The following is a 12,903-nucleotide window of genomic DNA, read 5'->3' as shown; positions in this document are numbered from 1 at the left end:
AAAGGTGAATGTAAGGATTCAAATAAAAGGTCTTTGACAGTGGAGTAATCAATAGATATTATCATTTGGGTCCAAGTGCCGGGGAGACTAACCACCTAGGCCAACCGAGACTATACTGTACACACATGAAAGGACAAGTATCTGGGGGCCAAACACTTAAAAAAAAAAAAAAATCAAAAGAGATATTAAAAAAAACATGAATACCGTTCAGGACAGAATGAAAGACATTTTCTACAGGAAAGATCTGTGTATCTTTGAAAATGATGTATTCCATGTGGTAGTTTTGTTATATGATTTTGAAAGTAGATAACCCATACAATAAACAAATCAAATGGTGTGGATCTGAAATGGACCTATAGCCCTGAATATCTCAATCACTAGCTTAGAAATGCTGAAAGCAAAATCAATTTTCAAAAAGTCGTTTTAAGGTGTAGCTAATGGGCCAATGGGCCAGCCACTTCATATAAAAATCAAATTTTGAAAAAATATTTTATAAAAAAATTAAATATTATTTTACAAAGAAATAAAACTTTAAAAAATTTTCTATGGAAAAAAGGAAAGTAGCAACAAACGAAAAAAAAATGAAAATTTTTGTTATAAAACTAATTTCTGCAATAAAAAAACAAAATTTCGATTTAATTTATTTACATAGAAAAGTTAAAAAATTTTAAATTTTTAAAAATTTTCAAAATTTTTTCTACAAAAACAAAAGTTTAAAAAAAGTTCTAGAGAACAGACCCTCACTCTTTATGCAATTACAAAAGCTGGAAAGACGGAAGCTTATGGAAGTAGTGTCCATAGAAGTAGTGAAGTAGTGTCCATAGAAAAGGAAGGCCTTCCGATGAATTCAAAAGACAAACGTCTCTTTAACCGTCTCCCTCTGTGCCGTCAGACTTCTACAGCCAACAGCTGCAAATCTATACCTAGAACTTTTAAAGTTAAATTCGAGTGGAGAGTCGCTAATTTGTGACCATGTGTCTTCTGTTGTCCGTCAGTTCTTTTATTAAAGAATCAGCTTGCTTTGAAGAATCGGCTTGCTAGAGGCATATCCTGTCTCACAAACTCGTCTGAGGTATCTCTGTAGCAGGGAACCCAAAAACGGTAACCTTTGAACTACTTTTGATAAAACTGCAATTGTGGGGGAGAAGTTTGAATTCAGAAATACGTTCTTTAGAGCTACACTGGCGATCAGGTTGTCACCGCCTCGACGAAATTTTCTCTAAATGCAAAATTTCCAGAAAAATTTCACTTAAAATCAATTTCACCAAAATTAACCGTTTCAGCGTATACGTAATATTATCGTTTGGGGTTTTGGTGCGTATGACCAATTTTAATGCGAGACCCATAGTGCTCATGGTGATGATAAAATTCGACAATACTCATTGGTCGAGTGGTAAGCTGTTTGAATTTTTCTCTACAGGCAAAATTTCATAGCAATTTAAACAGCTCACTAATCGATCAAGACGTATTACGAATATGAAATTCACTATACGCACTAAGGGTATTGTATTAAAATTAATCATACGCACCAATGGCTGCAAGTGGGATTTAAATCTTTTCTAAAGACAAAATGTCCGTGAAACTTTCTCTAAAGACAAAATGTCTAAAATTTCTATGAAATTTTCTCTAAAGACAAAACTTCCATCAAATTTTCTCTAAAGACAAAATGTCCATGGAATTTTCTCTAAAGACAAAATTTCTATTAAATTTTTTCTTAAGACAAAATTTCTATACAATTTTTTCTTAAGACAAAATTTCTTTAAAATTGTCTATAAGGGCAAAAATTGCATGAAATTTTTTTATAAGTCAAAAATTCCTGAAATTTTCTCTTAAGACAAAACTTTTCTATAATATTTTCTTAAAACCGAATTTCCATGAAATATTCTCTAAAGACCCAATTTCCATAAAATTTTCTCTGAAGAAAAAAATTTTGTAAAATTTTCTATAAAGACAAAATTTGAATAACAGTTTCGCAAAAGACAAAATTATTTTGAAATTTGCTCTAAAGCAAAATGTATGACATTTTTATCTCTATAGAAAGATTTTTTTTTCATTTTCTCGAGACCGTTGGTGCGTACGACTGCTTTTAATAGAAAAGCTTTATTGTGTATGAGGAATATAAAAGTTTGCATAACGTACTGACTGATTGGTTAATCGAAACCTATGAGCTGTAGTAGCAATCTGTTCTTCTAAAATATTCATTTTTTGCAATGGATATTTTTGGAAAATTCCTTAAGGTAGACCACTGTATATTTTGGACAAAATTTATATAAAAGTCAAAATTTTAAGAATATTTTTAAAAAATTTTTTCTAAAAATAAAATTTTCAAGAAATTTTCTTTAAAAACAAAATTTTAAGCCTATTTTCTCTACAGGCAACATTTAAGCAAACTTTCTCTAAAGACATCATTTTATGGAAAATTTCGTTAAGCAAATTGCTTCTTGACCAAATTTTTTTAATATTTCCATGAAATTTTCTCAAAAGACAAAATTATAACAAAATTTTCTCTTAATGCAAAATTTTCAGAAAATATTCCCTTGGCACCAATTTTTTTCTCCTATTGTTATCAACAGATGTTTCCAATGAGTCTTGGCTTAACAGGATCTCCTAGCATATCGATAAAATCGTTAAATAAGCACTATACTTTTGCCTAAGCGATATTGTTTGCGATGTCTTAGGCTTAGTTGGTTACTTTTATAGGTTGTCCTTCATATGTTTTTGTTCTTTTATTTCTTACCTTTTTCCGACGTCGCGTTGATGCTGTCGAATAACCACTTTCACTTGGTGGTAACTGCATTTGTTCTCGTTGCTTTAGCGATAGCAAAAGATCATCCACATTGCGTATGTAATTACGATCTAAGGTCGTTGAGGATGCTGTCGTTATTGCCTCACAACTATCCACACTGGGTGCGACAGCTCCTCCGGCACAATTTAAAACACGCTGACCCAAACTATTGCTACGCGAACGTACACGTTGCTTTTGCAGCCAATAGACTTCATTGGCCAAGTTAATCTCAGCCGCTGCCTTACGAGCATCACGACGAGTTAGCGATGAATTTGGGCCATGACCGCCAAAGCGCATAGCGGGATAATCAGTGGCAGCACCACTGCCATTGCTTTGATTCAAGTACTCGCCAGATATGTGAACTTTGGGGGTGGCCACCAGCTGAAGACCTGTGGCACCCGTCTCATCGGGAAACTCGTGCAGCTCATAAGGAAAGCGTGGATCCATAGTTTGGCCAGCTTGGCGGGGATACATGTAGCCATCGCGTATAAACATTTTGGTGGTGGTGTAAATGCGATCATCTACCTGATAAAGGCCATTGGCTCCAGGTCCCTCACCGCCACCAATAATGCCATTGCGTATGAAAGCAGTGGGTCGATGTTTGAGCAGGGGATAGAAGGGAGCTTTGGGGTTGACAGGATGCATAGTGGAATTTCGAGGCATGGCGTTCTTACGTTTCTTTATACTATTGCGCCTTGAAGTATACTTTGTTATTTTCATGGTAAGCACAAATTATGAAAAGTGTTGCAGAGGTGTGTTGAAGTTGTAAAGGTTTAAGAACACACTATAGAGGTGAATATATGGCAGAGGTGACTTTGTTAGTTGTTGGGTGGGTCTTTTTTAACAAAGCCTAGAAGTATGCTTTGGTATTTAGCAAATTCCTTTCAAAAAAACTTGCCACTTTATTTTTCTTATTTTTTTTTGTATGTATTTCGTTTATATTATTTTTTTTTTTTTATTTTAGTGTTGTTGTTGTATTTTTTGTTTGTTTAATAATTCGTTTTAACTTTTATTTTATATATATTTTTCCAATATGTTTCTGTTGCGTCGAAAATAAATAGAAATTTTTTCGTTGTTTTTCGTTTAAACTTTCAATCGCGATTGATTTTCACAAAATTTCCCGCCCGTGCTTGTTGTTGCGCACATCAAAACAGAACATATCAATTGCAAACAGACACACATTACAGCCGCACAAAGTTCTTAATCCAATTAGAGACGCCCCTCCAAAGCGTGGCTGAATGACCCATCAGCAACTGGTAGTCGGGCTCTAGGCGGGCGGCACTGCACGATATGTGTGTGATGATGGTTGGATGGCTCTTGGGTGTGGGTCGTGTGCTTGACCATTTTACACCCAAAAAAAAAAGAAATGTTAATTAAAAAACAACATGTGAATTGAATGCATTTTGTTTTTGTTTGAGGCTAAAGAACCTTCCGTCAGCCAGTGTAGTACACGATGTCTCACCAAGGTAAATTCTTGAAAATTGTGATTGTTCGACTTTTGATTAAAACCAAGAAAAGTGCATTTTTGACATACTTTCCATACGTAACTGAAACGACGATGGAAGGAGGAAGGCAGTTGGTGAAATGGTTTAGCATAATGTGGCCAATTGGTTAATTTAAAATTTTTTCCTTTAGTCTATCAACTCACAAAAACAGACATCTAACACATGTTGTGCGGCACTTGTGGCACAAGCAGCATATCAGTGTTTAATTTCAACGTTTAATCTGTCATTGCTAATCTTTAGTGCTGGTTTGGGGGCATATTTGGTTTTTCGTTTTTTTTTTCAAATTGAAATTTTGCAGTACTTTTGTTGTTCTTTTTTGGGTTAAATTATTCAATTACTGTTTGTATTGCACGAGAGATAAACATTTCGTTAATACTTGTATTGACCCCAATAGTGGCTTGCGTCGTTATTGGATACACCAAACCACACCGCCATTAACTTTGTCACTCACTTAGGTGCCTTTGGCTTTGGCTTTAGCTTTGTTTTTATTTTTGGTTTTTATTAATTGTTCATTGTTAAGTTTGTTTTGTGTTTTTGCTTTTCGATAATTGACGCCCACAATTATTTTGCCAAGCGGGTATGAAAACGGGTATAGGAAGCAAACCTAGGCCAACATGGGAAATGATACTACTCTCAGAGAGAAAAATCACAACATTTTTTTTTTTGATCCAAATTACCATAATTTTTTTATAAAATGAAATTTCAATGGGAATAACCAACAAAATTATGATAACATTTATTTGAATAATCTTTATATAAAGTTTTTTCCAAAATCACAACATCGAAAAAATTAAAAAAATTTTCGCAAAAAAAAAAATTTTTTAAAACCTAATTTTTGATAAAGAAATGGGAACAATTTCTAGTTTAGATTGGTTTAGAATCCTTGTCACTCCTGAAGTCTTTGCAAAGAGAGTTGAAGTTCGGCTCAAACTGCCCAAGAAGTTGGGGGCATGGGCTGGCTGCAGCTAGTGTACCTACCGTTCGATGGAGATAATACCTCGCAAGACATGGTCTGGGTCTTGGTAGGATGAAGCGAAGCCAAGGGCACGCCCTTATACTTGGAGGGGCAACGAATAATAGAGGTGAGTCACTTCATGGTTACATTTCGCTCACGAACTTGGTTTCCAACTACAAGGGGAAGTACCCAAAATTCTACGACCGGGTCAGGGAATAGGTTTTAGGTGCAGTGCACCTTTTCGGAACACCTCAGGATGAGTTTTCAGGTTAAGCATAAGACAGAAAGGAGGAGTCCGTACGGAAATCCGAGAAAGACTAAGTTGGATAGGTTCAAGAAACATATGCTGAGGCTTGGGTCCCCAGGGGGCCTACGTCGAACGCTGCAGTCCACAGTGGGTCCTGATATGGAATGCCCGAACGAGTCCTTTCGGAAGGCATGCCCAGAATGGGCACCAAGTATGACAATCTAATAGTGGTGGACACCGGAGTTAAAGGAACTCAGATGCAGGGACGTAGCAGAGTATATTATCTTGTGGCGAGGGGGCATATTAGAACTACAAAACAATAATAAGTGCGTATGTGGTGGACAACGCAGTTTAAGGTAGCCAGTAGCAGGGACGTAGATAGAATTTTTTTTTTTTTTTTTTGGGGGGGGGACAACATATAACCAATAATAAGTATGCATACGCGAAAACATTCAACAACTAGGGTGGGGGGGAGGAAGATGGCGCTATCGATATTTAATTTTTTGACTGTATATCGATACCATCGATGGATACCATCGGAAAGTTATTATTTTTTGCAAAATTAACAAAAATAAGCGTTTCGAAACTGAATGTATCCTTTTGAGATACTTTGCGCCTATTGATTCATGACTTCCAACTGTCTTTTGGTCTGTGCATACATATTGCTTCTTTATAAATCGATCTTCAGATTTGTACTTCTCTTTTTCGTTTAAAATAAGATCTTGATGGAAAATTAACGATACTATCGATATTTATTATTAAAACTATCGAAATTATCGAATGTTGCGACTATCGATAGATTGCCAGCTCTGGGATGGCGGGGCGGTCCTAACAGCCCTTCTGGCTACGTACATGATCACGAGGGAAAGCAGGGGCACAGCACATGGCGGGGACGTGTATCGTGGAACCGTGGGAGGTACAAGAAGTAGTAGAGAAGGAGTGACTTGGCCAAGTTCTCCGAAAAATTGGTGAGCACTAGTGACATAAACGCAAATTGCTCTGAAATGATCCAAGCACGCCAAGCTCTTAGAGAATGAGGGACAGAATTTACACCGAGAGTAACCCAGAAACGGTGGAACTACTTTCGGAGACGAACTTTTCAGAAAGCCAGGAAGAGGTTAGCGATTAAGATATCGCAATATCCACAGGAGCTGCATCTTCGGAAGATGCTATCTCTGTGATTTCGCGACCTGGAAAGATAATGTGGGCAATTTGCACATTGCAGCCATTTGAATGCGACGGACCGGACGGAATTATTCCGGCGATGTTGTATAAGTCTCTTGGAGTAAATCTGCCATGGCTGGAATGGATTTTAAGGGAAAGCCTAGCTTTGTTAGGATAGTATTTATGCCCAATCGCACTGAAAGGATCCAAGCATGACAAACTCTTAGAGAATAGGGGACGGAACTTACGTCGAGAGCAACCCAGTGACGGTGGAACTACTTTCGGAGACGAACTTTTCAGAAAGCCAGGAAGAGGTTAGCGACTAAATTGTCGCAATATCCAAAGGAGCTGCATCTTCGGAAAATCCTATCTCTGTGATTTCGCGACCTGGAAAGATAATGTGGGCAATTTGCACATTACAGCCATTTGAATTCGACGGACGGGACGGAATTATCCCGGCGATGTTGTAAAAGTCTCTTGGAATAAAACTGCTATGGCTTGAATGGATTATAAGGGAAAGCTTTATCCTACATACCAATGGCAAGAAGAGTGGTCAGGATAGCCTTTATGCCCAAGGCTGTAAAAATAAACCACGGCACGATGAAGGATTATAGGCTCACCAGTCTGTCATCATGCCGCCCGAATTTTTCCCTTCCTTACTGGTTTCTTCTAACATCCCATTCATAATTAAGCAGCTGTCACTTTCAGCAAACAACAGACTTTTCAGCAGTAAGCCTGCTCCTCTAAAATTGCAGTACTGCTGCTGTAATATCAGAACTACTGCTACAATAGCAGCAAAATTAACTACTAATATTCAGCAGACAGTGTTTGCTATTTTTAGCAAACATTTTTCTATGAGTGCAGATACGATTGTACTCAAGGAAATAATAAAGCAGACGAATATGCCAGGAATATCTTGTCCATGGCAAGCAAATCAGTATCAGGTCTTGCATAGATGCCGTTTGTCGAACTACTGAACATACTAGAGGGGATGGCCAGTGCGGGGTCGGTTGGAAATCGGTACATGTATGCCGAACTGCGAGAACACTCTGGCCTACGAAGGAACTGCTAGTATTTCATAAAAGGTCACTGAGCACCATTATGAGAGTTTAAACGGGGAGTGTGTGATAGATTATATGGCTGGGAAAATGGCAATCCCTCATAACGATCAATGTTTAAGCTTTTTTGATAACAATAAGGACGAAACCATTGAGCATTTTTGTTGTTGATGTCCGGGTCTATGGGGGCATAGGCATTTTGGGGTGGCGGTTTTTCTCTGATCTGGTTGATTTTGCAAATGTATCTTTGGGAGGTCTCCTCAAACGTAGGCAAGATGAAATGGTCTCGACCGGGGACGCCCTGAGATCCTGTATGCATAGAAGCGCAGGGCCACTGGTGAGCAAACACATAGGAGACACTTAAATGAGGATGGAACGGTGCTCAGCGCGGAAGGGATGTACGTGTCGGTTAGCCGCTGGACCTTTTCACTTCTCACACCTTTTCATCTCTTTATCTCGTGTAAAGACGAGAAAGTCTCGTTAAGTTAGGTTGAAAAAAGGGAGTGGATATTATGTGCGCTCCTAACTCTAGAAAAGTGACAACGAAAAAAATCTATATAAAGAAGTCCGTGCTGCTCACAATACAATAGTCTGGTATCCTATCCGCACCCATGTGGTGGAGTCTGTTAGCCGTGAAAGCCGGGCAATGACAAAGGAATTGTTCCAACGTCTAATTATGTTGCCCACAAGCCCTTAAAACCTATCCCCGCGAGCTATAGCCAAGCCCACGAGGGGAAAACCTGTCGTTATAGCGTGCTATGTGATCCGTAATAACATGGAAACCCATACTGATCTCCTTCCCACTTCCTCCCAGTATTAGCCTTGCTTTCCTACAATCCATATCCCCAATAGAGTTTTCTACGTGCTACATGTCCGTTTGTTGCCCACGTTGTTAACTCAGACTGAGTCGTCCAGAAAGGCTCCTCATTCACCAAGTTTACTGATGGAAGTCCTCCGACCCCCAAGGCCAGTTAGTCTGCCCATTAGTTTTCCCTAACTCCGCTATGGCCTGGCACTTAAACGATGCGGATCATGTCATCCTCAGGCAAAACTTCAATGCATGATCTTACTGACCAGGTTGTTATAGAGCCGTGATGGTCAGTTTACTGTCGGTAAAAATGTTAACACTCGACGTTCTCGCATTAACACCACACGCAAGACGCAGTGCTGTTTGTTGTCCCGCAAACGATTCACTGACACTTAACAATCGTCAATATCTCTCGACGGTGAAGATATCAAGCAGTCAGAGACTTTTGATGTTCTGGGCATGAAGATTGAATGTGTTGTCCGTTGGTCATAACATGTATTCTAAGTGTCGAAGAAAGCATTCATGTGCTTGGGCTTTCTTTAGCGGTGTAAGAAATATTTCACTCCCTCTGATCTTCTTAATATCTACATTACGTTTATCAGGCCGAAGATGGAATATAACTCGCATATATGGAGTCCACCGTAGCGCAGAGGTTAGCATGTCCGCCTATGACAATGAATGCCTGGGTTCGAATCCTGGCGAGACCATCAAAAAAAATTTTCAGCGGTGGTTTTCACTGAGACACTATGCCATGTAAAACTTCTCTCCAAAGAGGTGTTGCACAGCGGCACGCCGTTCGGACTCGGCTATAAAAAGGAGGCCCCTTATCATTGAGCTTAAACTTGAATCGGACTGCACTCATTGATATGTAAGAAGTTTGCCCCTGTTCCTTATTGGAATGTTCATTGGCAAAAAATTCGCATATGGGCCGGAGCTCCAGGATTATCCTTGAAGCTGCTTGACCGTGTCCAGAGGCGGGCGTTGATTGAAGATGGTAGGGTATCCAACTCTATTGTTTCCCTTAAACATAGTCGAAATATGGGTTGTGTGGCGTTATTTTATCGATTCTTCAACGAGGTGTGTACTTCGGAAATCAGTCTTCAGATTCCTGACTTGAGATAGTTTGTCAGAAATACAAGATTTTCTAGAAGCGAGCACCGGTATGTAATCGATTGGCCAGCTGATCGGATCATGCCCTACCGAGGGAATTCTTTTTCCGCAAGGACGGTTAGTTTGTGAAATCGACTTCCGGCAGATGTCTTTCCCGCTACTTACGACATCCAGAAATTCAAAGCAAATGTCAATAAACAAAATTCTCTCTTCCCTCCTCCCCCCTCCTATACTTAACTATCCTCTCCAACATAATGCACTGCATATATAGGGGACATCCCCTGTGTGTTGGTTGATTAAAACAAAAAATACCAGAGTTCTGTTAATCGAAGAACGCGCCGCAGGCAGCAGTTTTTTGCACTCGACCTAAAATGTTGTCCCAGGTATACCATCGGAAATCTCAACTAAACCATTCAGCTTTCCTATCGTCTCCTCGATTATACAGCGATGGTATGACCCGCTCCTATCCAATTCTCTCATCACCTTAGGTCTCATAGTCGTCGCGGCTGGTCTTAAGCTGTACACTATCCTGCTTAAAACCAAACAAATAAAATTTTTTCAAAATTTTCAATTGCAATCAAATTTGAAAAGAGAAAGGAATTTCAACAAAATTTTTAACAAAAATTAAATTTTTATAAAATATTTCATAATTGTTGGCAAAAATTTATTTGTATAAAATGCAATCTAACCACAAAGTGACGGTGGGTTGGGTTGGCCATACCTTATATATTTGTAGTACAATAGAAAACCATACAAGTCGATGTTATGGGTGTTCTTGAAAGGGACAGAAAACATGACACAGAAAAAATCGACAAGGGCAAATCAATTTAAAATAAATAAAAAAAAGATTTGATGATAGCACTAAGACATGAAAAAAATACATTTGCCTAAAAAATTTTTGCAGCCGTAATTTTCCCCGCTTGACTCATAATCAAATTATCATAAAACCATCAACAATAGAAGACATTGTGATTAATTTTTACTTCTATTAACAAGGGTATGGAAAAATTTTTCAATAACTGGCTTTTAAATTTTCAGTAAGAAATTGGCCACATTTCACTTTCTATAACATTTCGATGATTATTTTACATTAAAACTTAAAACACACTTTGTTATCCTCTAGCTTTAAGCCTCTTAAACGTGTTTCATTTCGAAATCTCTTTAATTATTTTTGAACTCCCAAGGAGTTCATTGACTTATTTGCATTTCAAATAGTTTTGCACTCTGCAGTTTTGTTTTTTTCTATAAACTCCCATTGTAATAGTGATTTAAACTGAATTAATTACAACTTCCGTTTCCGTTTTCAGATCACAACGTTTGCGCACTTGTCGTCCATGCCATTCCCCCGGTCGATACGTATGCGCCAAAGAACAAATGTCAACTGTTGTGTTATGCCTGGTGGTCATAAATTGACAAAACAAAGGAACAATAATTTGTCGTATATTTTCCAGGGCTTGTATTTGGTTCTTTTTCGTATAGACACTCAGCCGGAATGTTTTTCTCTATGTTTGAGCCGATATTATCGTACCGAAATGAAATGAATGCAAACAATAGGCAAATGGCATTGTCCGTCGTCCAAATACGATAAGAGAACTTTGGAGAAACAAATGAAAAAAATCAAGAAGAAAACAAAAAAAAACAATCATGGACAGAAAACAAAATCACTGGAAAACCGAAAATCCATAACAGACACTTGAACAAAAGCTATCATATCAATTAAAAGCATACAAGACAGTGGTATGTCAGGGGTGGCAAGGAGGGAAGACATAAAATATGCTTAAAATTTTGTCTGCAACAAAATTTTTATAAATTTTTCTTTAAAAGCGAAATTTGCGAGACGGTTTTTCCTAAAAGAAGATTTCCATGAAATTTTCTCTAAAGACAAAGTTTCTTTTTCACTAAAGACAAAATTTCTATAAAATCTTCTCTTAATACACAATATAAACAAAAATTTCTCTTGAGATAAAATCTCCAAAATTTTAATAAAATTTTCTCTAGCAAAAAAATTTTTGTGAAATTTTCTCAACCAACAAAATTTTCCCTTAAGACAACATTTCTATGCAATTTCTTTAGGACAAAATTTCCATGAAATTTGCTCTTAGGACAAAACTTTGCTCAAATTTTCTCTAAAGACAAAATTTGCATCAAATTTTCTTTCAAGACAAAATGTCCATGAAAATTTCTCTTAAGATAAAATTTCGATGAAATTTTCTCAAAAGACAAAATTTCCGTCAAATTTTTTCTAAAGACAAAATTTTCATGAAATTTTCTCTAAATACAAAATTTTCATGAAATTTTCTTTAATGATAAAATTTCCAGGAAATTTTCTCTAAACAAAATTTTCATGAAATTTTCTCTAAAGACAAAATTAAATTTTCTATAGAGAAAAATTTCTATGAAATTTTCTCTAAAGATAATTTCATGAAATTTTCTCTTAAGTCTAAGTTTCCATGAAATTTTCTCTGAAAACAAAAATTCTATGAAATTTTCTCTAAAGACTAAATTTTTTGAAGACAAAATTTGCATAAATTTTGTGTTTAAAGACATTTTCTTCCAAGACAAAATTTCCATGTATTTTCTCTAAAGACAAAATTTCCGCGAAATTTTCTCTAAAGACAAAATTTTCGTAAAATTTTCTTTCAATACAAAATTTTCATGAAATTTTCTTTAAAGATAAAATTTCCAGGAAATTTTCTCTACAGACAAAATTTTTATAAAATTTTCTCTAAAAACAACATTTTCAGGAAATGTTCTCTAAAGACAAAATTAAATTTTCTGTAGAGAAAAAATTTCTATGAAATTTTCTCTAAAGACAATTTCATGAAATTTTCTCTTAAGTCTAAGTTTCCATGAAATTTTCTCTGAAAACAAAAATTCTATGAAATTTTCTCTAAAGACTAAATTTTTATGAAGACAAAATTTGCATAAATTTTGTGTTTAAAGACATTTTCTTCCAAGACAAAATTTCCATGTATTTTCTCTAAAGACAAAATTTCCGCGAAATTGTCCCTAAAGACAAAATTTTCGTAAAATTTTCTCTAAAACAAAATTTTCATGAAATTTTCTTTAAATATAAAATTTCCAGGAAATTTTCTCTAAAGACAAAATTTTTATAAAATTTTCTCTAAAAACAACATTTTTATGAAATTTTCTCTTAAGACAAAATTAAATTTTCTGTAGAGAAAAAATTTCTTTGAAATTTTCTCTAAAGACAATTTCATGAAATTTTCTCTTAAGACAAAATTTTCTTTAAAGATAAAATTTTTCTAAA

The 12,903-nt window shown here is 36.4% G+C and overlaps 1 protein-coding gene across 8 annotated transcripts in view; it reads right to left on the bottom strand.

Moving 5' to 3' along the window:
* The window catches only part of LOC106086373 (tight junction protein ZO-1), a 445,342-nt gene that overhangs the window by 146,248 nt on the left and 286,191 nt on the right, over positions 1–12,903 (bottom strand). The window contains exons 1-2 of one of the 8 annotated variants that reach the window (XM_059362658.1): positions 10,919–11,012; positions 2,738–3,824 (exon numbers count right to left, since the gene is read on the bottom strand). The exons of 6 other annotated variants lie outside the window; for them this stretch is intronic. In XM_059362658.1, coding sequence (XP_059218641.1) covers positions 2,738–3,505 — 768 coding nt within the window. In that variant the 5' untranslated portion in view covers positions 3,506–3,824; positions 10,919–11,012. Of the gene's footprint in view, positions 1–2,737; positions 4,859–10,918; positions 11,013–12,903 lie in introns of those variants that run through there. One more of the 8 variants, XM_013251026.2, reaches the window with a different exon arrangement.

The sequence above is a fragment of the Stomoxys calcitrans genome, chromosome 2, assembly GCF_963082655.1.
Source record: "Stomoxys calcitrans chromosome 2, idStoCalc2.1, whole genome shotgun sequence".
Taxonomy (NCBI): domain Eukaryota; kingdom Metazoa; phylum Arthropoda; class Insecta; order Diptera; family Muscidae; genus Stomoxys; species Stomoxys calcitrans.
This window is presented reverse-complemented; position numbering and strand designations above follow the sequence as displayed.